Source organism: Lytechinus variegatus, chromosome 12 (assembly GCF_018143015.1).
Source record: "Lytechinus variegatus isolate NC3 chromosome 12, Lvar_3.0, whole genome shotgun sequence".
Classification (NCBI taxonomy): Eukaryota; Metazoa; Echinodermata; class Echinoidea; order Temnopleuroida; family Toxopneustidae; genus Lytechinus; species Lytechinus variegatus.
The window spans coordinates 27,717,571-27,745,247 of NC_054751.1; the positions used below are offsets into that span (position 1 = coordinate 27,717,571).

General features: G+C 36.0%; 2 protein-coding genes across 2 annotated transcripts; one reads left to right on the plus strand and one right to left on the minus strand.

Moving 5' to 3' along the window:
* The first annotated feature begins 564 nt into the window (after positions 1 to 564).
* Positions 565 to 9,813, plus strand: LOC121425070 (BLOC-1-related complex subunit 7-like). The gene is made up of 5 exons (XM_041621030.1): positions 565 to 786; positions 4,699 to 4,761; positions 5,135 to 5,178; positions 6,403 to 6,423; positions 7,540 to 9,813. The coding sequence occupies exons 1-5, from the start codon at positions 673 to 675 to the stop codon at positions 7,589 to 7,591; spliced, it is 294 nt and encodes a 97-aa protein (XP_041476964.1). The 5' UTR covers positions 565 to 672; the 3' UTR covers positions 7,592 to 9,813.
* A 2,728-nt stretch (positions 9,814 to 12,541) lies between these two features.
* LOC121425092 (vesicular integral-membrane protein VIP36-like) lies at positions 12,542 to 25,745 on the minus strand. The gene is made up of 8 exons (XM_041621065.1): positions 25,573 to 25,745; positions 23,559 to 23,674; positions 20,125 to 20,239; positions 19,664 to 19,746; positions 18,013 to 18,174; positions 17,218 to 17,332; positions 16,087 to 16,200; positions 12,542 to 15,254 (listed from the first exon to the last, which is right to left on the minus strand). Exons 1-8 carry the CDS (start codon positions 25,721 to 25,723, stop codon positions 15,091 to 15,093), a joined length of 1,020 nt encoding a protein of 339 aa, XP_041476999.1. The 5' UTR covers positions 25,724 to 25,745; the 3' UTR covers positions 12,542 to 15,090.
* Between the last annotated feature and the right edge of the window lie 1,932 nt (positions 25,746 to 27,677).

Here is a 27,677-nt window from a genome sequence, read left to right on the forward strand (position 1 = left end):
CGTATATATTTTTTTACAACAATGTGAAGTCGCACCAAACGTTTCGTTTCCTGCACTTGCCCATTGGCTCATGTACAAATGGATTTCCAAAATCATCAAGAAAGGTTCCAAAAACCTCAAAAGTGACAGAACTTAATTTGACTAAAATTAAATGAAAATCATATCATGTTCAAGGTGAGAATCTGCTCTATTCTATTCTGTTTTGATAGATCACCTTGTTGACGCGTTTGGGAGATATCTTAGCAAATCCGTCAAAAAAGGCGTATTTTTCTATTATTCTCCATAGGGAAATAATTTAACACGCTACGCACTGCAAAAAAGGAGCGCAAACAAATTGATATGGGGGGGGGGGGGGCCGGGAGCCCCAAAGCCCCCTCAATCTGTACGCAACTGTTATACAACTAAAATTACAAGGTAAACATATACCCATGTCTGAAAATATGAATTTCTGGCCCCCTCCCCCCTCAAAAAAAACCTAGCCCCATGCATTAGCTGACAAAAAATAATTGTATCCCTTTTTTTATTCTACTTGTTAGCGGTATCGTCTATTTATACAATACCAGCCAGGCCCAGGGCACTGGAACAAATGAAACAGTAGTCAGTAACAAAGAAAGACGTTTTTCGGTGAAAAAAAGATATTGAAATATTCCTTTTGACTGTTTTGCAAATATCATGACAATGCAACCACACAATATGGATCCTAGGCTTCCTTTGAAAATTCAAGAAAATGTAACGGATTTAGGATCTCTTGCTCGACAAGTGTTGAGGAGCTCAAAATCCAGTGAAGTGAGTATATATGTGCGTGTACACGAATGTACCGTGATTACCACTCGTCCTATGTATTAATGCGCATTTGTACACTCTCGCACTCGTCCAATTTCAGGACAGTAGGGTCTAGGCCCGGGGGGGGGGGGCACTCGACCAAAAAAGTGGTGGGGGTGTGCCGCAGGCGAGATAAAAATTGGGGGGCCTTGGAGCGGGCTTATTGTTAAAAGGAGGGTCCTCGGAACGGGCTTCGGAACGACAAATGTTTGTGAAACGGGGGTCCTTGGAAAGGATCACCAGACTCCAGAGTGTGAGTGCAGAGCTGCCGGCAAGACTTCCATATGTCCCCTCCACTAAAATTGAAAAAAAATATGAAGAAGGTTTATCAAGAATTATCTAACATATATCTAAGAGATTTAGGAAGGAAAAGTCGGATACATACCAAAATATGGCTTTATTCCATCAAAAATTCGCGTGTGTGTAATTCCCAACAGCATCGGTTTAAGTCAGAAAAATAAATACCCAATACTTTTGGAGAGTAGACTAGTCGTAATATCGGTTGATAACCGTTATGAAACCCATGGCTTTCAACAATTCCTGCTAGCTCAGTGAGTATTAAAAGGCGACAGACTGGAGATGCTTCGTTCTGCAGCGAGAGGTTCGAATCCAAGTTCCCACTGGAATTAAGAAGAAAAAAAAGAAGAAAAAGAGAAGACAGAAGGGGGTTTTGGAGAAGTATTTTTTAAAATTAGTGGAGGGGACATATGGAAGTCTTTCGGAGCTGCCAAGTCTCACGCATTATGTATGAGACTCAAGCATTTTGGACTCTTGTTCATCCCCCCAAATCTCTGTCTCATGCAACTGTCACAGCCCATCTCCATATACATTGTACACAATGTCTGTGATCTCACTCAGATTCACAGAAAATCTCACGCATAGCTGGTCTTTGTACTTGGCATCTCTGTGAGTGCGTATGCATCCCTATGGAACGGTCATGCGTGCATGATGCAGCTAGCGCGGCCTCCGCCGGGGGAGCTCTGCGGCCGCTTTTCACCAAAATTGCAGCCCATTCAATGCGATCGGAGCGGCGTAACGAAAAATATGCGAAGCTTTGGAGCGGATTTCTCTCTTTTTTTCTCGAAAAGAAGAAAATGCTATGCCTTGGAGCGGCTTTCTTTGTTCTTTTTCTCAACAAAGCAAAAATGCTATGCCTTGGAACAGAAATTTGAGTGTGAAAATGGGGGTCCTCCGCGGCACATACCCACTATGCATTATATACTGAGTGCCCCCCGGGACTGAGTGCCCCCCCTCCCCCCTCCCCCGGGGGTCTAGGGACATCGATGGCGTTCAGTACATATACATTACATTCAAGAACTCCAAAGACCAAGCCAAATCTAGCACTATTAATAAAGGGGATGGTGATGCAAACGGTGAGGTAATTCCGTCTAGATTTAAAGCAATTGATTCATGTAGACCCCAAGACAAGTCTATACTCTGCAGATTTTGGAGGGGGAAGAAATTCAGTTGAGTTTGAGTTGATTTCTTCTGGTGGTTAAACAACTAGTGTGTTTTACAACAACCTTGAACCTTGAAGGAATAGTCCCTTGAGCAGCTCTTCCAAGCTAAACTGGGATGGGATGTGCTGTGGTGCAAGTGCAAAATGTACTTTTACAATTCAAACATTTGTATTCATCATTCATTGACATTGTAAATATGTTCATTTTTATACGCATATTCATTATTAGGTGGCCTGTCTATGACAGATCACTTATTAATTTCGTCAGAATTTTCTTTATTTCTTTATTCTTGGTACCTATGTTTGTCGCCAACTTTTCTCGGAATTGGCTGAATCAATTTTGCTGATTTTTTCGTCAAATATAGAATCTATCATAGAGACGGCATACTAAGCTTTTCAAGGTCATATGGTCATGATGACGTCATCTACGCGCCAATTTGTAAAATTCTTCATTTGATCATATCTTCATTATCAATTATCAAAAATTAACAATATTTACATGACATTAACTTCAGGTCAAGGGTCAACTGTCAATGTCATCAGAGGTCATGTAAAGGTCATGACGCGCGCGTACGCGCGCGTCAAAGGTAAAAAATTCTCCAAATGGCCTATAAAATTTTTTGGGTACGTTTCAGTTCATTTTAAGCATTTCAGAAATTTGCGCGCGCGCATATCGTAACGCCTTAACGCAACAAAGAAACACCGTTTTTTTGCATCATTGAATTGATAATGAAATTATGAGCAATTTGATACCTTGATCAACCTTCTACGACCATTAATAACGAAATTAACACCAGTTAAAGTTTGCAGCACGTGTGCGCGCGAGCTCTCACTATAGGCCATATATGGGCAAAAACATGCCTATTGAAAATTTACTGTAGCTCTTTAAATAGTCCATTGACCCCCAATTTTTTTTTCATATATCGATAGAGTATGAGTTGTAGATTTCATTTCATGTCACCAGTGTACCTCAATTTGATCATGACGTCATCAAAATGGCGTCGGAAGTCAAAATATCCGTTTTCCTTGTTATGACGTCATAATAATTATGCAAATTAGGCTCTAACTCCGTGAATATTGGTCAATTTTCGCCCAATTTTCGATATGTTGTAGCTTAGGTCTTACTCTTTATGAATTATTGCCTTTATTTTTCATTTTGATAAACGGATCATCCTGAAAAATTGCAAATAATAAAGGCATGTCATTTTTCCTCATTTTGCGTGTAATCTCTATGGGCCATCTCTCCATTTTTTCTTGTCAGTTTTCCCTGAGCTTTTAGTATGTTGTAGCTGAGATTCTAAGCTTTCGGAAGTGTGCCCTCCATTTTTTGATCAGATGCCGGGATCATGCCCGTTTTTCACTTGCAAAATTGGAATTGTAATTCTCAAAATTGCTTACGTGTAATCTCTATGGGGAATATCGTGGCTCAATGGATAACGCATTTGACTTGCTTTCTCGAGGGCGCAGGTTCGAATCCTGGGGTGAACAAGATGATTTTTTTTCCATTTTTTTTTCTTTTTGCCACCTCTTACATGATCCTTTATGATAATTAAAAGGTATAAAAGTTTAAATTCAGCAAGATAAAACAGATTATAATTGCTTTTTTCATATCACATGTATTTTGCGTGTAATCTCTATGGGACATGACTTTTTCTCAAAACTAGATTCGACATTCCTCTATTTCGTGAGCCATATCTCCATTTTTTCTTGTCAGTTTTCCCTGAGCTTTTAGTATGTTGTAGCCGAGATTCTAAGCTTTCACGACTGTTTTCTCCATTTTTTTATCAGATGCCGGGATCATGCCCATATTTCGCTTGCAAAATTGGAATTGTAATTCTCAAATTTGCTTACGTGTTATCTCTATGGGGAATATCGTGGCTCAGTGGATAACGCACTTGACTTGCGTTCTCGGGGGCGCAGGTTCGAGTCCTGGCGTAACAAGATGATTTTTTTTCCATTTTTTTCTTTTTACCACCTCAAACATGATCCTTCATGATGATTAAAAGTTGTAAAAGTTGAAATTTAGCAAGATAAAACGGATTATAACTACTTTTTTCATATCACATGTATTTTCATATGTCAAAGAGACCCTTTTACAGTGCTTTATCATCTCCCGTCTTTCATAAGACGTATTCCATCCATAATGAACATTCCGTTGTCATGAAGATCATATCGATCTGCATGAACATGGTAATAGTGATCATGATGGCGATAATAAAGACAGACCACCTAATTCGTCCGCATGACGAATTAAATTCTAGTTGTGAGTATGTTCATTTTTATACACAAATCGATGATTGTGAATATGTTCTTGTTGAGACTCTCATAGTCCTGATTGGGGGTCGATGGAGTTTAATAAAATCTTATCTAAAAATTCTGATTAATTTCTGCTTCTCTTTTTTCTCTTCTATTCAAAGATGTTGCTGCATGCGGCCAAGAATTTTGCATCTCAGGAAGGAACAGTGGAGAGCTCATTGCAGGTTTGTGAAAAGTGTTGCATTTATTGGTACATTGCATGTGAAAGAATATAGAGTCTATTGCACATGTGTTGTAAAAGGAAAAGTCTTGCTTGTTACTTTTGGAAATTTACCAATCAGTTATTTAAAGTAAAGAAATTCTGACCTTTATTATATTATTATCGAAATATTTTTAAATCAGTTTGTAGAGTTTGAATTAGTCCAATATTGTTTCAAATGAACATTCATTGAAAAAAAATTATAAGCCTTTAAATGATAGGATAGATATTTAGTGAAATATACTTTAATTGAAACTAAAACTTTTTCTGAAGTAAATAATGGTAGTGGGGTGCATTTTTGTAATGAATTTTCGTTTTCAATGTTTCACTTTTCACAGACACTCAAGAAAATGGATATATTAGCATCCCATTTGAGGTTTCAGTAAGTATCGACCCATTCTCCATGGCCCAAATATGCAAGGTTGTTTGAATCTGTGGTCTGAAACGATGGTTTACACAAAATTCAGTTATTAGGGCTATCCAATAAAAAAAAATGCATACTTCATTGTTTGAAATAGTTATCTGAAACAGAAATATGGGTCTACTCCAAAAATTAATTTTGACCAATGGATTGTAAGCCCAGCAGCCACTGTGCAGCGCCAAATCGATATTGTTCTAGGATGGATATTGAGGAGTCCTGTAATGAATTCCCAGTTTTGTCTCAGCATGCTTAATGCCTGCCTTGTTACCAGGGTTATGAACTAGTATTTCTATACATTTATTCAATCAATATATGTGCTGAATTAAGCATAATTAGTCAAATTGTGCATTAAATCTCCATTAACCACGGCTTTCAAATCACAGATTAAAAACATTTTCAAAACTTGTCCTTACGATCTCTTGAAGCTGACAAGAAATACAAACAAATCTATCTAGGCCAAACTATAATACATTCTGTTAGGTCTCTTACTCATCAGTCAGTTGGTTCTAGGTTAAAGTAGGGACAGGGATTTTCTGTTTCACCGGTAAATAAAACGGAAATTCTGGTTGGTTCTTTATTTTTCATGTAAAAATTTATGGAATTCACCTTTGCAAAAACGGAATTCAGGTTTTTGCTGTGTACATTTATATTGACAAAACAGAATTTCCATTTTTAGATCAAGTTGAAATGGAATTACAGAGTTTCAGAAACGGAAAAGACCATTTTTTTATTTAAACGGAAAATCAGTCTCTATTAAAGCTATAATGAGTGAATGATGTTGGTCGGTTTGTCATAATACAACAAACTATAAGCCTATCCATGGTAATTCTAATATAACCTCTTCAAGTTCATGTAAAACAAGCACAAAAGAGAAAGGCAAGTATTTTGACCCTTGCCTATCCCTTATGATTTAAATTTACTTTTAAAGATTAATACTTACAGATAAATATTGTAGGTATATTTACCCTTTTTCTAGTGCAAAGAAAAGAAGAGAAGTGCACGTAAAAGCTTTCAAAATGATTGCTAGTGAGCAATAAACAAAAAGATGATCAGAATAGAAAAAAAGTCAGCAAGTAAATACAGCTTTAATTTATAAAATAAAACAAACTCATTTCTTTTTGTCTGTATTTAAATTAAAGTAATGCTCTGATAATCTAATTTATCTTTTTGAATTTATCTTTCCAGGGCAGAGGCAATTGAAAGAAAGTGAGTATATGAGTCCTTATCTTATTTTCAGTAAAAGTAGGAAATGGATGATAGAAATTTTGTATTTGTATGTGTTTCTATAAATATGAATATTTAAAAGATGTTTTAAAGTTAAATTGATGTTGCACCGCAATGTATTTATATGTTATTTCTTAGATGAAGACCCTTCAAAAATCTAAGAACTGTCCTTTTTGGATTTTTTTTTTCATTGTGTATTCTTTAGAAAAAAATCTGTACACTGAAGGGGGGAATCCAACCTTGGTAGTAAATCATGTCTTATAAAAGAGTAAAATAAGAATATAGTGTTGAAACATTGAAAGAAAATGGACAAGAAACAAGAATTGTTGTTTCAAAAATTAGATCACTAACTAAGACCATGTCAATTTCAATCAGCATTTTGGTTAATTTCAAGAAGTGGAAGGGATATTAATCCCATTTGCCATGATATACTTAATTATCAGGATTTTTTTTCTCCCTTAAAGGAAAATGAAACCTTTGGAACAAGAAAGCTTATGTGAAAACAGAAAAATCAAAGAAACAGATCAACGAAAGTTTGAGAAAAATGGACCAATGAGAGTGATGAGCATTTGAATATTGCGATCACTAATGCTATGGAGATCCTCAAATTGGCAATGTGACAAAGATGTGTGATGTCACCTGTGACCAACTCTCCCATTACTTTAGCATATATTTCATTTAAACTGCCTCTTTTATCACATCTATCGGTAGATCATGTATTCTTTTTATAGGAGGGCATGTACTACAGATTTTTCTAAGAATATATTATGGATAAAGAATTTGTATCACCATGCAAATAGAGACATTTTTTGGGCATTTTATAGTCCATCAAAGTGAATGATTTCTTGTTCCAAAGGTTTCATTTTCCTTTAAGTATCATTTCCCTTGGGTACAGAATTTGATTATATTTACATGTATCTAGTTTCCAGTAATATGAATAAAATTTCTCTCTTTCACGGGGGATATGTTGAACACTGGAGCATGACACTGAATGTATTACCTTTTCAAAAGAAATGTGCATTCCTGAAATCAAAACAACTTTAAGCATTTGAATTCAACAAATTTGCAAACAATTCTATTTATCCTCCCTTTTTACAGTGTTGAAGTGATGGATAATCTTCAAGATCAACTGAGCACACTCCAAAGATGACAATCAACCAATCAGGATCCTCCAGAGTCCAAGTCATCTGGGACATCACCTCCGCAAGTTACTTGAGATTGTCGCATCATGGAAACTGCTGCATAGGAATTCTTTGAATGTTCATGGAGTCTGTCGTTCGGGTTTGTACAACCATTTGCGACTATCGTTTTTGAGTGAGATGCAGAATGGTTGTACTGTTTCATATTTTTACTGAAGAACAGAGTTGTGAAGTTCAAGTTGGTTTTCATGTCCAAAATGAGCCTGTAACTTGAAGTCTGGTTTGAACTGTGTAACTTGGTACTTTGTAGGGTGTTTGAGAATCAGATGGCTTTCATTTTTGCCTGTGAGAAGTTTTCAACTTCAAATGATCTTTCATTAAAAAAAGAAAGGAACATGATCAATCGACGTCAAGAACGTTTGTTGCACTGTTACTCCAGTAAGGCACCAAAAGCGGAGAATCAGTGCTGCATCCAATACCTTTTTGAAAGTTTATTCAACAAACTTTGTTGAAGGAAATATTTTCCTTCACAGATATGGTAAAAGATTGTCAGTAGATGTATTTTTATCAGATGATCTTGAATTCATGTAGGATCATTAGACTTTGTAGAAGAATAATAGTATGTTGATTGATGGTATCATGTTACATGAAGGTGATGTTTTTTTTATTTACATTATGACCATACATCCCATACATATAAACATCACAAGGCAAAAGTTTAAATGATCAAAATGCATTTATTTCTTATCAAGCGTCCATACTTTCCATCAATATCCTGAACAATCATAAAAAATGAGATTTACATGTTGTTATTTAAGTATAAAACATATTTCTTTAACATTTGTGTATGCGTAATGGTGACAAAAGGACTTTCATTAAAAAAAACAACCTCTGACAACAGTACTTCTATAAATTATATGATTGAGTTATGATATGCACCCCACCCCCCCCTTCCTAAAAAAAAGATAAGATTGGCCAGACATAGCAACCTTCTGCTCATGCTGAAAAAATGATAAAAACTGGAGGAGGGTGACACATTCTTTGTCGCACACGAGTTTCAGACAGGTTATGGCAAACTGCAAACAAACATTTAGTCAAAAGTTATAGCTATGTGTATGCTGCTTTCAATGTTCCAAATAAAATTAAATATGGCACCAATTACATGTACATTGATTAACCAAATGCATCTTACAGAATGAAACACAAATCATCTTATCTTTTCCCATTTTATCCTCTTTGGTTGAAAAATGAACATACTAGTTATGTCTGTCACATAGAATAACGCAGACTACCAGTCTCTTTATGATAGAAATATGGTTCTCACGCTACATGGTATACTCTAGTATTGTTATTTTGCCATGCCAATATTACATGTACGTGTATGTATACCAATTTTCTTGACCCTATTCAACATTCATTCCTGAGGTCATTTCCATTCTCCTGAATAATTTCCTAGTTGACATGACTTTTTGCAAATTGATGCTTTAATATGTAATTCAAGAGCTAACAATTGAAAGGGGGTATTATACATGTATCTAAACAGAGCACAATGAATAAAAATATATGTTCATAAATATGATGAAATGAATGACCATGTACAAGCCCCCGTTCCACTATCACGATCGGAAACCCTGATCCGTCTCGATCATTAGATCGGCGGAGAGCGGGAGAGGAATCGGTTGAAATCGGGAGCAGCGAGCCTAATATTCAGATCGGCTAAAAATTTTGAACATGTTCAAAATTTCATGCTGATCTTATTCAGAAAACTCACATTTTGAATCGTGGGGAAAGCTGGAAAAGTGTAAGCAACACAGCGCGCAGTCATGGAATAAGCGTAATCAGATCTTTACTGGCATACTAAAAGCAGCACACAGACGTAAGGAATCCCCATTCCTTTGGAAAACTTGTATTACTGCAAATTATTTTTTGCTGACTCCTGGCAGCAAAGTGACTCATTTTTCTTACCTGATCTGAAGGTTTGTCAAATCATAGCAACATCGGCATAGTGGAACGGGGGGTTTGAACACAAACATGTTAATAAGTATGCTCGGTAAAATATTACAGCTCATATGTGCAATATGTAAATGCTTACTTAAGTGGTGTTCCAGGGAAGAATTTATATGCCAAAATATTGCTCTTATGTACAAATGTTGATACAATAAAAGTTATTCAATTCATTTCATTATTGAAATACTCGGAATACAATGTATGAAGTGTATGCTTAGTGGTTGTTCACAATATTGGAGTGAAGTCAAGAATAATTTTTCAGCTTCCAATAATGAGATATTACTTCTATACCTGGGTCCCATTACAAAAACTTACTACATGCACTATAATTTTGCTATTCAATAGTAACTTACACGAAATATTTAACTTTGATTGGCTGTTGAGCTCTGTTACCATGGTAATAACCATTGGATGGCAAAGATACTGTAATTGTAACTTTTATGCAATGGGCCCCAGAAGTATGTGGATATGGTATAAGCCAAAATATTTTTTGTGGCATTGATTTTCTACACACTATTTTGTTATGACTACATTGCCCCAAATAGAATCTGCCATCAAATCAAAAATCCTACAAAAATGTATGGTACATCATACCCTTAGTATGCATTTATCCCTTATATGATTACTATGACCAGTTTTACACAAAAGATGGCGAGTCTGCCCAAGTCGAATGTCTTGTAACATCAATCTGTTTCAACTTAAATGCATGCTTCACATGTTTTTGGGGGTGTTTCACAAGACACAGGGTTCCCAGCTTTTCAGTAAAACAAAATTCCCTCAATTTTTCTTGAAGTTTAAAAATTCCCTGATAATTATTCAAACCCATTCCCAATTTCGCACGTTTTCTAAGTCGTTGCAGTGAATTACATGTATTTTCAGTATAAAAACAGTAATGTAAAACTGATTAGTACCACAACCAGTCATTCAATGGATGCTGTTTTTATATGCAACAAAATATAAGAGTCTGACTACCATGCTTTCGACTTTTGGGCTGATCACAATACCCTGATTTTTCCCCGACTGGAAAAAGTAAAATAATTTTCCGATTTCTCTGATGGGCTGGGAACCCTGCAAGAGCGTGAATCAGAGTAGCACTTAAATTCCCAGTTGCGTGTGGTATAATAAAAGGCACCATCGCATATTAATCAATAAGAATGTGTGTTACAAACCATGTATGCATCAGCATTCAATACTTAACTCTTCGTTAAATACACCCAGGACCCCGTCTTACAAAGAGTTACGATTGATCCGATCAATCTCATATATATGGAAATCCATCATTGTCAAAAATTTTTTCGTTAGGAAATGTCCATTGAAAACAGAGAAACATACTGATTTGTCAAGAAAACAGTGAATGTATGAATATCCATCACTTCCAGAAAATATTTTGAACAATCGTGTATGTTAGATGTTGATGGCTTTCCATAGTTGCGATTGATCAGATCAATCGCAACTCTTTGTAAGACGGGACCCTGATATGAAAAGTTTCTCCCACTTAGCCAATCATTTGACATACATGTACCTACATGTAGAGAAGGGTCAACTGAAGCAGACCATTATCCTACAGGTGTTGTTTACAACTGCTAGACCTTGCTAAGCAACTAAAAGTGAATTACTTTAAAGAGTCCAAAATCACAGGAGGTTGAATGCTCTATCACATTGTCGGACTTTATAGGTGTATGTTTCAGCGGGGAAAAAAAACTAAAAGGTCCTGTCTTACAAACACTTGCCATTGATCCAATCAACCATAACTATGGAAAGGAAGCAACATCAACATCTTAAATGCATGTTTGTTCAAAATATTTTAAATAGTTTAAATATTTCAAATATATTAACGATGATGCATATACATGCATTCTTTGTTTTCTTGAAATTTCAGTGTGTAGAAAATATTTTAACGATAATGGATTTCCATAGAATTGCAATTGATCGGATCAATCGTAACTTGTAAGATGGGACCCTGTTCAACTCTTGAAATAAACCCTTCTTTTGTTTGGGGAAAAAATCAAATAAGAGATTTGAATCAACTTCGTATCCATAAAAGTTTCATCAAGGCAAGTATTACAAGGCATATTGAACAAAAGCAAGAAAACAACCCCTATACATTGATAATTTGATCTTTCTTAGTACGTCATGCAGTATATAACTGTATGGTTTACAGTATTCAGACATTAAATATAAACCCTACAATGCCCAAAATACGAAACTTAAAAAAAAATTACAGAATTAACAACGCATGCACAGAATAGAAAAAAACCCACCACCACCTCCATATAAATTAAGACTGTAACATCAAACTTTAAAGGGATGGTCCGGGCTGAAAATATTTTTTGTCTAAACAGAGTAAAATTCACAGAGCAAAATGCTCAAAATTTCATCAAAATCAAATAACAAATAACATAGTTATTGAATTTTAATGTTCATCAATATTTTGTGAAATCAGTTAAATACGCCCATCATCATGAATATTCATTAGGTGGGCTAATGATGTCACATCTCCACTTTCCTTTTTATTACGTTATTACCTGAAATCATGTTTCATTTTTTCATACATGTGTAAATTATATGTCTCCATTATGATGAAATAAGTTGTGGCAGTAAATAACTAATGCACTTAATCAGTTGTCAATCCAATTGTTTTAGATCTTGGTAGAAATTTTTTGAATAAACCTAATTTTATATAATAAAATACAAAAGAACAAGTGGGGATATATGACATCATCAGCCAACCTAATGAATATTCATAAAGACATGCATAGAACTGTTTCACCGGAATAATGCAAATTTTAAAAATTCAATAACTTTATTTGTTATTTTTTATCAAATTTTCAGCATTTTGCTTTGTGAATTTTACTTTTTATTTCTTGAGATATAAATATCTTAAGCCTGGACCATCCCTTTTAACAAAACATTGAAAAACAAGAACCAATCAATTTGTCCTAGCTTTTACTCGATAAATTCTGAACCATTTCTTAACTTTGCTAAATAAATAGGACAGGTTAATTTTGTGATCCATTTAAATGAATCAATTAAGTAGCGCATCAAATATGAGTTGAAGAAACAAAAGTAGAGTCAACCTTATTTTGTAGAAAATGAAGATTTGTGACAGACGGGTTAAAAAAGTTAAACAATTTTGATTTACGGGACTCTATCATTGACTTACACAAAGTTTTGACCACCAATGAATCTACTTTCCAAGGTTGATGATTACACAAGAGCACTGAGTGACTGTTAAAAATACATTGATAAAACACTTTACATATCAACATTCTTTTAAAATTCAAATATCGTAACTATACCATTTTCATATCAAAGATTCACATTAATCACCAACGATAAAGGATCTGTTTTCACATAGGTGAACCTTGAATGATAATCCGTTCGGCAGCTCCTAAGCTATCCCGGGATGAAAACATTCTGTGTATCAGAGCGAGGTGCCATGTAGATGTGTTGCAGTGCGTAACATGTGGGTTTAGTGAACCAACTTACACAGTACATGTACTTCTATCTGGTTTGTCTTTTATCCCAACTTCAACTTTTCTACAGACAGTAAACATTAAACTTGTGCCCCAAGATAAGTCGCAACTATCCGAGAGCTGTATAAAATTACTCTCAACCAGGAATCATTGTAGTGTGTATCCCTAATCACAGAAGGAAAGTTAAGAATTAAGTTTTACCTCTCTCATTTTAAATGATTTCTCACACTATTGTGAGAAGTTATCCTATATGATAGAGCTAAAAGGAACCACATTTCAGTATAGCAAATGAATAAACAAGTTTGAGAGGATGTGAAAAAATATCTAGTTTAATGAGGCAAACTGAGTCGAGTTGATGTTCACTTGGTACTCATCATATATGAAATCTTGGAAAATTGCATAAAAATTTGTCATTTGCATTTTATTTACAATACCTTGACAATTTTTAAGTAATTGATGAGAATGGAGAAATAATTGATTTGATTTTACAGTAAAGGTTTTCCGAGAATATATATGATAATAGTTGCCAATAATCATCATCTCTATCAGTAGCCGGACATTAAAAGCATTGTATGAACATAGGTACATGTATCAGATGGAAAACTTATGATTTTATGTAGAATAATACTGATCAAATATTTACTTATCTTCCCTCTACATACAAGGGATTGGTACACGTAAACATATCTTGGACAAGGCTATGCTATGGGGACCTAGATCTTGCTAAATAAACAAGAATATAAATTCTCACAGAAGATATTTATTCTTTCTATGTTTCTTGTGTGCCTAGGAATAGAATATTTCTACATAGACGGTGCAATATAAATGCCTACTATTATTATTATTGTAATGTTATACATATATCGCTGTTTCAGTATTAAAAATAAACAGAGAAATGCCCAATATAGACCAAATAATCTAATTAACCCCACTTACACCTAACTGGAACCCCATGGAACCTTCAACCAATCCTGGTTCAATAATACTCGTTTTCACCTGGTCCTTTAACTGAAATTCTCATTTTCAGTTCTAACCTTAAATATTGTCAAAATTTTGAGCTTATCTTGACTGAGTATAAAATGATTTATTACGATATGTCAGGGGCTAGGAAGATAAAGGCTAATAATACTTCAGCTAACGCCTGCACCATTATCGTGAATTATTACTAACATATAAAAAAAAATAAGTTATGGTTGCCACTTTAAATAGTATAACAACATCAATGAAAACAAGTTTTGCAGCATGTTCCCTCTATTTCTCACAAGAAAAGCCAAAAACCGTTCATATAGAAGGGAGATGTCATCAAGGTAAATGTTAACACGCCATTGGCTGAATTCTGTTACCATTCTTAATAATCAGTGAAACTAGGCACCTTGAGACACTGAGTATACCCATGGGTTGGTTTCACAAAGAATTTATGATTATTATAACTTTGTCAATGTGGTTACTACCATGGAAATCTATTACTACTGCCATAACGAGGTGGACACCACGCTTTTTACAAAAGGATGTAAGAATTGTTTATCACTATCACACTTACAGTGAAAAGGAGATCGAATTGTCAAAATCATTCAAGATGCATTTTCTTTACAACAGTCCTGTGTGTATGACGTGTGGAAATATGTTTCACCCCATCAAGAAAATAGAGATGTGAAACATTACTTAGGGTGGGAAAAACATGACAAACTACATGTAGTTGTTCAGAGGGCTCTGAGTTCAAAGTAAGATTACTCATTTAGGGTCCTTTTTTGAAAGTCAATGGATGAGACCGGTGTCCACCTTGTAATGACGGGATAAGAAGGTATGATTATTATTGTGTGTGCCGTAATGAACACAGAAAGCATGTTTATGATGTCATACCCCCAGCAAGACAATATTGATGTACACCCGAAACTCCCACATACTGCTGAGGTTCATCATGAAATGAATTCCAAATCGTGCCCAACATCGTAAACATGGAATGACAAACAAACACATATGCAACTCTTGAAAAAAGTTCATGGTTATATAAAAAAAGAAAGAAATATCTAATAAAAGCGTTTCCTCTGGTAATCCTGTTTCCTCTGGAACACAACTACACCGACGATGATACAGACTGCGATTCCCAAGATGATACAAAATAAAATGAGAAACATTCTTTTCCAGCTCAGTGTGGCATTCTTAAACGCTCCTTGAGGATCGTCAACATGATCTGTTCAAAGAAAAACAGAAAAAAAGGGTATAAACGTAATTCCAGGACCGGTATTCAATTCAGAGCACTGATTGACCAATGCCCAGCAAACACGATCTGTTGTGATCCAATTTTCAAAGAAAAAATGTCACTTCAGATGAACTTTCCATCCTATAAACCATAATAACAATCACAGTTCAGAATAGTGGTATGAATAATGAAATCGAAATTCCAGTCTATTTCCAGCCTCCATTGGGGGATCGCATATGTATATGAATTTTGGCAAAATCTGGCTAAGAAGAATTAAGAATACATGCTTTCCATATTTTTGCCTGAAGATTGCTTTCACTTAATGGCCTGGGCTTAATTTTGACTCAGGTCTAAAGTTGTAGTTTAACCTTGGAGAGCCAATTGTGACAAGTATCTCTTACAAATCAAGTTCAATTGAACAGCTCGTGTTGACACTCAAATCATTCATAACTGACTGGGTATAATAACCGAAAACGTTCTATTCATCATTAAAACATGATGAGAGAGCCAAGTAAAGATGGGAAACATAAATACAATCTGGAAATACTTGGCTTCCCATAGCTTTAACACATGGACCATGGCCGAAGTTAAACCAGACTAAGAATACAGGCCACTAGATTTGAAGATGAATAAGAATATACCGTTTTTTCCGGTAAATAAACCGCACCGTTTTCCCTGCTTTATAATCTTGAAAAGTTGGGTGCGGTTATCCAAATAAACAAAGCTACGGTACATTTCTTTACTACTCAGTGATTTCAACCAACCAAGAAACATAGAATATTCAATGTATTTGAATTTGTTGGCTTTAGAGTCTTAAGCTTACCTCTAGGTGGAGCAAAGTACTGTGCTGATGGTGTCAGCTTGCTGTAATCTGTGTTTTTATCTAAATCGACACTTTCAAGCTCGTAAACTTTTACAGAATGGATGTCATGATTATCTGCGAAGTAATCAGAAAAGAGGCATTTGATCCTTGTATCAGTAAATCACCACACACATAGAATGATAACCTGGGGGTGTTTCATAAAGATTTGAGTATGACTTAAGTTGTGCAATGTGCGATCTTATTGATAGATACGCAGTAGTGTGCGTCCTCATGGCACGGTCTGACCAATGCGGTCATGCCTCTCATACTGTACGCAACTCAGCATTTAAGTGCGACTCTAAGTCTTACTTAAATCTTTGTGAAACACCCCCCTGGTCACTGAACGGTGTGCTGAGACCATGTGTTTTTGGTTTGCATGATTTGACTATGCAATATTTATATTATATTGGATGGCTCAGAATGGAATACCATAAATACTCCAAGAATATTTCTGGTATTACAAGACCATATTCAGCAGTCTAGTGCACATATGCGAATGCATATTAACACATACAACAATGAAAGCAATGCGATGAGCAGCATAGAGCACAATGACACTCAATGACGCCATTAATATCTACATGTAGGTCACATGTCAACAACCAAATTCAATCTTACGAGATGATGCCATAATGTAGTGACAATCAAATTTTCCCTCTTTTTCTTTGGAGGGGGTGGGATAGATGATAACAATTATATTGGATGACTTCATTCCATGGAATACCAGAAATATTCTTCTCGTTCAGGCCAATAATCCACTCATCAACGATTCATGGACTATAATAATTATATTGGATGACTTTATTTCATGGAATACCAGAAATATTCTATTCGTTAGGGCCAAAATTCCACTCATCTATGATTCTTGGAATTTTTTTAGCCTTACCTGAATAAAACGGTAAGTGAACATTGCCCGACATATGAAAATTTTGCATGGGGGGACGATGATAAATCACCAATAAGATTGTTGTCTTACAGTTTTTGATAATCTAGTCCACAAATATGCAAAAATGTATTGCCCTCAACTGAACATCTTTAAGAACAGTGATATCATTTCTTGGATGCAATGATTGACACACTACAAAATTTTACCTGCTAATTGCCCGGTAGCAGCGGATGCTCCGAAGTAATATCCTGTTGGTAAGATAATCCTTTCCTGGTCAACACAATGCTGCCATTTACCCTCACCAGATATATCCATCATTACCTGCACAAATGAGCCAATTATCATTATCATCATTATCATTTGGCATTACAAAACGAAGGGGTAAACAAGGCAGGGGCGACAGAACAGTTTAGAAGTGGGGAGCTGACCATGCAAATGATAGAAATACAGATGGTCAATTTTTATGTGTTTGTCCAAGTTTACATATATTGGAAGAGTGGGGATAAATAATGCAATTTTCAGTTATCATCATTATCACTTGGTCTTACAGAACAAATGGACTAACAAGGCAGGTGTCACAGGATGGTTTAGAAGTGGGGGGGGGGGTCTGACCATGCAAAAAAAAAACACATTCAGATGGTCAATTTTCAGGTGTTTGTCCAAGTTTATTGGAAAGAGAATAAATAATGCAATTTTCAGTTATTACAATTATAACTTTGCATTACAGAACAAGGGGGCAAACAAGGCAGGGGTCACAAAATGGTTTAGCAGTGGGAGGGGAGGCTGACTATAAAAATAAACACATTCAGATTCTTAACTTTTATGTTTAAGTTTACTGGAAAGAGAGGGAATAAATAATGCAATTTTCAGTTATTAAAGTTTTCGTCAGGGTGAACTTCCCCTTTAAAATCCATCCATCATCCATCCATCCATCCACTTCCACTCTCCATTCCTTTCCCCCCTAACTCCAAATCACTATCTTTGCCTTCTTTATAACTCACTGTTAGTCTATTCTGGAAGTATCTGATTGCGACATGTGTGTTATGGTCTTTGTTCCTGAAAGGGGCGTGGCACCCATCCAGCTCTGTGTGTGTCCCGTCTCTGTCGTGGTCGTAGTGAAGAGTGCCATTGTTTATCTGTGCTGAGATGTATGGATGTGCATGCTGCAAAGCAAATGAAAAATAATAATTAGAAATCAATTTAAAAAAAAAATTCTCTTGAATATGTCTAAAATACCACTTTCACTTCAGCACACCTCAACAGACTTTCCTCATATTTCATGCTATTCTGATCATTGAGTGATCTTTGAACTCTAATTTCATTTCATGAATGCATGCAAATACGCTGGCATTAATAATGTTTATCTCATTCATTGTAAAATATTTTCCACAATTTGACATGATTGTTACGACGGAACTATTTTCTTCATTCCTGGGGCAATTTATAGCGAAAGCGTCAAGTTCAAACTAAGTCCAAAATACAAGTTCTAGAATAGCCTACCCCTGGAAGTATGGAAAGCACCATCTGTAACCAAATTTGAATCAAAACTAAAAAACATTTAATCAATAACAAGAATTCAGGTGTCATAAAAGGCACAGTAAAATATATACTTCAGTGAATAGTTTCTGCGCTCTATAAATTTACATATTATTTATCATATATCCCCATTTCATTTAGAATCCACTTGGGCTAATACCACTCTGTTTACAAGCCAAAATTTCATTTCAAAGGTGAAAAACAAAGTTGACATCAAAATTAAAAACCATCTTGGCATTACTGCCATACTTTACCAAAAAGAAGCAAGTTTAAAGTATAATTTGTTGTAAATGAGGAATGTGTGTTCGTCATTTACATAGGCATCAATGCAATTTAACAGCATATTTTCTTCAATATCTTTCCATAGAACGATAATTTCTTCTCTATGTTTTGCCTGAACATGCAATAAGGGTGTTTTAGAAACAACAACTCAAATTTGCCTGATGTGTCACTTGCTTTTTTTTGCCAAAGTTGGGCTAGACTAAATCACATTTACACCAAGTGTAGTGTACACCGAACAGTTACAGTCCGACCTCTCTTATCCGGACACGTTGGGACCAGCACCAATCCAAACAGTTACATACTATTGGACCAAGTGGTAACTGACTATCTAAGTAGACCAAATAAATATACACCTTATAAATGAATGAAATTATAGTAACTGAGATGCTTGACTATGAGTATGACCACCACAAGGAAAACAACAATATAACATCTTGAGAAAAAAAGTGAGCCCTCATTGGCCGGCAAACATGGAAAAAGTCATTTCATTTTTATGAAATTGTGTAGGGTGTACTAATAGGTGGATGGGTGACTTATAAAAATCAACGTATTCATATAATCGTCGCCTTATGGTTTGACGTCCCATGCACTTTCCTGCGCCGAAGCCCTAATTACGAAAGTGACTGGCGCGTATAATCTGGAGAGATTGAAAAGCACTGTCATATTCAACTACTACTACTACTCCTCCTTTTACTACGACTACTTCTACTACTACTACTCAATTGAGAGACTCGAAGAAAGATTTTTCTTCTAACTTGCGCTTTATCATCATCTGAACATGTACTTGATAAAGCTTATCGTATCTGCAGAAAGAAGAATAGTTTTGAGACTTACATTGTGTGGGCCATTGTGGTTGCTGTATGTATCAAAGAATAGACCTAGCCCAGTGAAGTAATCCATGTTTCCAAATACAGGACCTGTAGAAGAAATTTGCGAAACACCAATAAATTCTCATTCCAAGTAATAAATCACACAAGAGAACGACAATAAAAAGTACATGCATCGCAGGGATTAGAGAGAGGCCGGTGTTACTAAAAGTGTGAATTATCACTCTTAGTAGACAAGTTACTTTTATGCCCAGTATAACCTTTCACTAACAATATCATTCTTCCCACCATTATCATAATTGCTTGACAGAAAAACCAATTTACATATTTCAGTTGGGTTAGAGCAGCTCAATAACTTGGACCTCTGATACTATTCAACAATTTATGAAAAATGTTATATTTGTAAAGATTTTTCTACCACATATGACCATAAAAGGCATGCCTTGTTAACACAATAACTCTGTTTACCATCTTTCATACGCTCTTTGGTGTACCAAATAGCAAAGCCGTCCCCAAATAATGTCTTTCCCGATCCATGAACACTAAAATGAAGATGTAACTCCCAATTGGGCGACTTGTTTGGCTGTAGAATGAAAGGGAAGAAACAAACATGGCTTAGTGTTAGTCTGCAGGCACAGACCCTGATTGAAACTATACTGTAAATTAACAAGAGGTGGTTTCAGACCGTCTCAAAGTTCGTCAGCTCCAGATATTTTCTGAATGGGAAATTTACCCCGATCAGAAAGTACCAGGTAATATTGGCAATGTGAAAGCAAATTACGCGTAATCTTCCCAAAAGGAAATACCCACTAAATAGTAGGTACTTTGTCACAATTACGAGAACTTTGGCTAGGATTTTTCCAAGGTCGCAGGTATTTTGGCAATGTGCAAGCAATTTACAGGAACTTTTAGCCCAGCATGTAGTTGACCGCGGGCGCCTTGGGTGGCTGCTGAGCTAGTGATTTTGAATGGTGGTGGTGGTGGTGATTTTTTACCTGACTGCTAAGAAAGCATGAAAGCTTGTAAGCAAGCAACAAGAGGACCGACGGCTTAAGGTCCTCTCTGAAGGACCTGGTACTGAGGATTAATGCCTTACCAAAGGGCACTAGCGCATCAAGTGGGAATCGAACCCGGGTCACCGGAATACGAATACCCCGCTCTACCAACTGAGCTATCCCGCATCCTTCTCTACCTCACTTGCTTATCAGACCATAATGAGTATTTCTTAACTTCAGGAAATTTATCCAAGGGCATGTTTCGGGGTGGTGTGAATGCAGGAATAATTAGTGGGTATTTTTTAGCCTAAAAAGTTTTCAGGATTTAACGCGGATTCTTATGATCGAGGCGGTTTGAAACCACCTATAATAGTAGCAAAACAAACACAACTTTGATGTGTCCATATTGACCACATAAAGACACATTTCTGTGGTATTAGAGAGATCAGAGTCATCAGACTGTCACTAACATAAAATAATAATAACAATACAGGGTATTTGTATAGCGCATATATATCAGCATTGTTACATATGTATAGGTACTGAAGGTGCTCCTAGATACATACAGTGTATTACACCAGTTCAGATAGTCTCACCAATTCCGGAGCTCACAGCTACTTGAGGAATAACTTCCTGGAAATGTCGGTACCCATTTACATGTACCTCACCTGGGTTCAGACTTGTGGATGAATTTCTTCAAAGGATATTAGCTACATGGGATTCGATCATTCGAACCCACAATCCACATGTTTCAAAGTCCAGAGACTGATCCACTGGGCCACAATGTTCCACAACACAGGTTCAGGGTCATATCATTATCTGGTCTATTGCCAATTATTCATTGAATCAGTTTTTCTTTTCTTCTACTTGAAAAATAGGAAGAAATCTAATAAATATTCTACAGATATCAAGTTTTTTTGTTTGCCTGTTCAAGATACACTTCTGTTGAAAGAGGTTAACCCCTGCAATATGACCTCAAGAGGGCAAGGCAGTTTTTATGGACTTAAACCACAATTAATTGGGGATTTTTTTTTTGGGGGGGGAGGGGGTAGCAAGGCATTTGAGGTCTAGCACCGAGGCAATGGCCTTCATCGTTGACCCAAAACTAAAAACATCTTACATTCTAAGTACATGTACTTTCCAAGTTTCAGTATGGAAGCTTATCTGGTTTTGGTTTTAGTACATATCTACATGTAGGTCAATACGCCATATTTTATCAAGGTTTAATCAATGTTTAATCAAAGACAATGTTCACTTTCCAAGTGAACTCTTTCCAAGTTTCATTATAATACTCATACATACATGACTTTTAATACATTTCCGGAACCATACATACTCTGCATTGTCAGTTATAAACAAAATAGGCCGAAAGGTCTACTTAAAAAGTATCAATGATGTCTTTGGTCATGGTAAATATTCCTTTCCTGTTTTAGATCATACATGGACATGTAGTATCCACAATGTATGTGCATAATACTGTAGTGCATTGTGTACATACTGATTATCATTAAAATTTATGAGCCTAAAATACCAGCAAATACACTTATCTGCTGTGCAAGTGGCCAGAGCTGCCAACCAAAACAAGAACATTTTCAGTATTTTTTTAAAGCTGAAAATCAGTATTTGGTGAGGAAATCGGTATTTTCAGAGAAATACCATAGGACTACACATCAAACGGACAACACATCAAACTGAAACTTGGCTCGAGTGAGTTGACCATTACTTGCATTGGTCACCTGCTGAGAAACTATCTGAATCACAGAATCATTAGCCAATTCACACAAATTATTTAAGAGAGTTGCTGTTGCAGTGGCCAATACACAAGCATGAGCACAAATCAAAACTCAAGTTCATAAAAATCTATGTAACTGTTTCTCCGTTGATGGATTTTGCAACACAAGCCTTTTAATAAAATAATAATAAGTTTCTCTCAACATTCTGTTTTAATTTAAATTATTTCACTAATCAATACTGTAACCAAACAGCTCAACAAGAATTTTACCTATAAAAATATGCTAGTTTCACTATACATGTACAAATGAAATGACAGGCTAATTTATTCTCTGTATCATTAAATCTCAAAGGTATATTTTACGACTAGCTAGTTACAACACACCTCCAGTTAAAACTCTTCTTGGAGTATTTCGGAGGAACATCATACCAAGTACTTAGTCAATGAGAGACCACACATTGAAAGTGTTAGTCAGTTCGGTCGGTAAATTGCCAATTCATGGTTTGCCAACTCGTCCACTCACCACATGGTCTACTTTCATTTGGTCTAATGTCATTCTGTCCATCAACATTTCTTCTCACAACCACTTGATCCAATAATCATTTGGTCCAATCACCACTTCATCTAATCACCATTTCGTCTATTTTGTCTCATAACCAGTTGGTCTAATATCCATTTAATTTTCATTCACTTTGCACAAATAACACTTGCGTCCAATTAGACCATATGGTCTATGGACAAAATGGCTGTTGGACCAACTGATTATTATTAGACAAAACAGTGAGTGGACGAATTGGCAATTATACCATGTAGTGGACGAACTGATGGTCGACCAAATGATAGTAGACGAGTTGGATATTGGATGAATTGGCATTAGACGAATCTGAAATAAACCGTTTGGCAAGGCTCCACACTAAACCATTTTTCTCAGTTGCCTGATCTGTCCATCAAAATCGTCAATTTCATATTTTTGGTGGCCCACAAAGCAAATTTGGTAACCCTAGAACAATAGAAAACATTGCAATTTATCAAAACTTTGGTAGCCCATTCAGGCCGCCAAGGGTGGGCTTTAACAGAAATTTGGTGGCCGACTCTCAATTCAAGGTTGCCCCGCACCACCAGGCCACTGCTAACAATGTCGAGCTCTGCCGTTTGGTCCCCCTTTAAAAGCTTACCACTTGGTTCCACACAGCTCCCCTCATGCTCTGATGGTCCGGGGTTAGTCTAATGTAACTATTGGTTACCATTGTGTTCCCCATGATATCCCACATGGGGAGACTAGCTCCAGCTCCTGTAGATTGACAAAACAAGGGAGATATTCATTTATGCAAATTTACATGTACATGTATGCATCAATACTGAGAAATTGGTTTACAGCAGGGTACTGAACTGGTACCATGCAATGCATTAATCATCATGTTTCTCTCTAAAGTGATTACAAATGATTTTTCCTCAAGTTGATTAATATTGTAGGCCCTAAATTCTGAATTTTTCCATGGCGAAGAAGAATAGTGTAGTAGGTTTCACTGTACACCATACTTCGTATCTTTCTTGGGCAAGTGTTGGTCCTGAAAAGGACCACCCAGGTCTGCATAATGTGGAAGTCATGTGACTTATCTAGCCAACCAGAGACATGTACCCTGCAAGGTACAGAATGCAGAGAAAACTAAATGTTTGGAATTTTGGACTTATATAAATTCATATTTTCTGATAATGATGCAGACATTTTTTTTAGAAATTGAGGCACAGAAAATACTATTTCTTTGCATGATAAATTGAGAGCATAGCTTTAGGACCCCTTTTACATCAGGCAGCAAAAATCAAGAAGTGCTCAGAAAATACAGCAAATTTTCATATTAGTGAGTTTCTTTTTAATATTTTCTTCTAAGGATCTCTATTCATTACAAATTAGTGAAAGATATTTTGTGCAAATATTAAAATTGGCATAGTTTTAATTATCATTTAAAAACAAAGTGCGTAGATTTAGTTCCCCCCATCATATTTGGGATTCATCATTCAAGTATTTCTTTAGTTTATCAATTCTCACTCAATGCGCGTTCCACATAGATCTACACGATGGAAAATTTGTCGAACCACAAGGAGAAATACATGTAGGCTCCTATTAATATCGAATGCTGATACATGTACTGTGAAATGAGCGACTTAACTTACAGTCTATATTTCAATTTTTTATCACAAATTCATGAACTATTTTACCAGAAGATGAGCTCCAGGCCAGGGCCATATTAAAACAGAGATTTACTCATAAAATTAGCCATGCAGAGGCCACAGAGATGCCAAGTTCAAAGACCAGATACATGTATGCGTGAGATTTTCTGTGAATCTGAGTGAGATCACAGACATTGTGTACAATGTATATGGGGATAGGCTGTGATAGTTGCGTGAGACAGAGATTTGAGGGGATGAACAAGAGTCCAAAATGCTTGAGTCTCACGCACTATGCGCGAGACTCGGTAGCTCTGCATGCAACAATTCTCTGACAATTTGATATATTGACCAACCACTGCCATAGGGCACCACTGCATTAATGATTTTGTTGTTTGCAACTCAAGTCTCAGCAACAAATTTTAGGAAACTTTGACATAATACCTTCTGGTACAAGAATGTATAAAATAAAAGACATTTTTTAATTTTTTAGCATTTGAGGGACCATAATCTAAAAAAAAATGAAAATAAGGAGTTCTGTAAATTTCTTGTAGACTGCTCAATTTCTGTATTATACATTGGCATTATCTTGTCACCACTCCATTCACTGCCATTTATTTCTTCAGCGGCGGTGACAGAACTTTCCTCTCCCATTCATTGTCCTTGATTTTGAACACAACAAGCGCACACACATGTCATGAGTCAAAGCATTCTAAATTTATTTTAACTTTTAAGACATCATTTCATGATTTCTACTTGTAATTCTGATGTATTGTGGGTGACAAGAACCTTGAAGTCAATATTATAATGGTTTGCACATCAATTGCAAAGTACCTCTTTTTTAAAACAAAAAAATTGAATGCCATGTCATTCCTCCTGAAAGTGCACACCGGTGCACTGGACAATCTCCAGCGGAGAGATGGCGGCCGAAATTTACGCCACGCTGGCAAGGGATCCCGTCAATCGCCACTAAAAATATGCCACCAAAATATGGAAAATAGTAAAGATATACAGGATACTTACCAGTGTAAGGACGCATGAGAGAATGTTCTCGTTTTAGGAATTCATTCGGATTCATCTCATCCCCCAATACTTGGAGAAACGTCATAAATTGCACGAAAAGGACGAATAAAATGCGTGTGAACGCCATTGCATCTGTCAGGAAATTCCTCATGTAGTCCCACGCAATGAAAATAGCGTACCGGTACGAGTGCTTGTTATGTTCGGTTCATGATACGAGCGCGCTGGCTAATTAATTAGCAGCTCAGTTCCTGAAGCACTTTATCCCCAGTTGTGTGTCCGGACAGGTTGTGTGTACGGACGATCAATTTTAGAATGTCATTTGGAAAAAATTACAACAGAAGTTTCATCAATTTTTAGTACAAAATGTTTTTTTTTGAATTATTATAGAGAACAAAATAGAAGATGATTACAACCATTGAATTCATATTTTTAGTGTAATCCACGGACAAAAAAGCCCGGCAAAAAAGAAGGCTTCAAAAATATAGTGTCCGGACACCCGACCCCAACATAATAATTGAAATGATATAATTTTGTAAATAAAAGGAGCTGGTATCCCTGGTAGTATAGTTGTACCATCAATTAATTTAATTTACTTTTTAAACAATTGTTATACTTTTACTTACCCGGCCGCGGCGCTACCCGGCCCTTATCCCCCTAGCATAATACACACCCCACGCTGCAACTCCTGGATCCACCCTTGGCTTGGGGATGAGGACACCCCACCCACTGTGCCCCTAAAATTCAAGATAATGAAGAAAAAATTGAAAAAGGGGGAAAGGGTGAAATATGATTTAACAAAAAGAAAGGGAAAAGTGTGAAATATGATAATGTTTTCTGATTATTATTTCAAAATGTAAAATAGTGGCCATTGAACGGTTTTGTAACTTGTGTGTGTGTGTGGGGGGGGGGGGGTGTGCCAAAATCACAATGAGATGGTAATTTTTACGTTTTTAAACACGGTCTTGGGAAACAAATCGGGAAGCAATCCCCAGTACCCTGGTACTCGATGGACCTATCCCGGGCATTATCTACTGTTAACCGGTTGTGCTGTGCGGTTTCTAAACCCTAATTCAACCAAAATCCGAAAATATATAGAGGATTTTAAATGATGATTGCCGTCGTAAAGCGTCGATTGGAAGGGTAGGCTTATTTCAGTTTGAAAAGTTTGTAATTTGACAGAAAATGTAAAATCGGACAAATCACTTTTGTTTCCAATCTTACTCCTTTAAAAAATGTCTTCATCTATTTTTTTTCTTCTTACTCTTTTATTTCATTTCATTTCAGTTCTCTTCTCTTCTCTTCCTCTTTTATTCTGATCACATTCTCCTCCACCCTATCCCAGGCTCGTTAGTATTTTTTCCATCTCCTGAATTTGAATGCGAGACTGTACAAATCGACACGAAAAACAGCATGGTACGAGAATACATAGACTTTACTTCATTTTAAAACATTAAAAAAATACATGTATATAAAACGAGATTGTGATTTCAAATGATGGCTTAGTCACATGCAGCAATCATAAGCGTAATTATATTGACGCACTATAGCGTTAAAAAATGTTTTAAATCAAACATTGCAATAATAATATACACGTGCATGTACTGTATATGTAAAACATATGAGTATCAATGCTATCTTGACTCGATTATATGAAAATAAGAAATTTAAAATAGAAAATCCTACGATAGAACAAACAATGATAAAAATAAAAAATGTACACGACTATAAGATCTTCAATAATAGAGGGCGACATCATATACATTCTTCTTCGGAACTTAAAGGACAAGTCTACCCGAACAAAAGTTGATTTGAATAAAAAAGATAAATACAACAAGCATAACAGTGAAAATTTCATCAAAATTGGATGTAAAATAAGAAATTTATGACATTTTCAAGTTTCTTTCAATATTTCACAGAATAGTTATTATGCACATCCCGGTCAGTATGCGACTGAGGGAATTGATGACATCACTATTTTCTTTTGTATTTTATTATATGAAATATTCCCATTTTCTCCTCATTGTCCTGTGAAACAAAGCTTCATTTCTCCCTGAACATGTGGACTTACCATTGTTAAACATTTTATGGTTTAACAGTCAAGTTGG

What these genes read in the sequence shown, in the direction of transcription:
- LOC121425070 (XM_041621030.1), top strand. Translation starts at nt 673, where the DNA reads ATGACAATGCAACCACACAATATGGATCCTAGGCTTCCTTTGAAAATT. An exon ending in GCATCCCATTTGAGGTTTCA is followed by an intron (nt 5,179 to 6,402) that starts GTAAGTATCGAC and finishes TTATCTTTCCAG; the next exon opens with GGCAGAGGCAATTGAAAGAA. An exon ending in GCAGAGGCAATTGAAAGAAA is followed by an intron (nt 6,424 to 7,539) that starts GTGAGTATATGA and finishes CCCTTTTTACAG; the next exon opens with TGTTGAAGTGATGGATAATC.
- LOC121425092 (XM_041621065.1), bottom strand. Translation starts at nt 25,723, where the DNA reads ATGAGGAATTTCCTGACAGATGCAATGGCGTTCACACGCATTTTATTC. An exon ending in CAAAGAGCGTATGAAAGATG is followed by an intron (nt 19,747 to 20,124) that starts GTAAACAGAGTT and finishes TTTCTTCTACAG; the next exon opens with GTCCTGTATTTGGAAACATG. An exon ending in GTACTTTGCTCCACCTAGAG is followed by an intron (nt 15,255 to 16,086) that starts GTAAGCTTAAGA and finishes TTCTTTGAACAG; the next exon opens with ATCATGTTGACGATCCTCAA.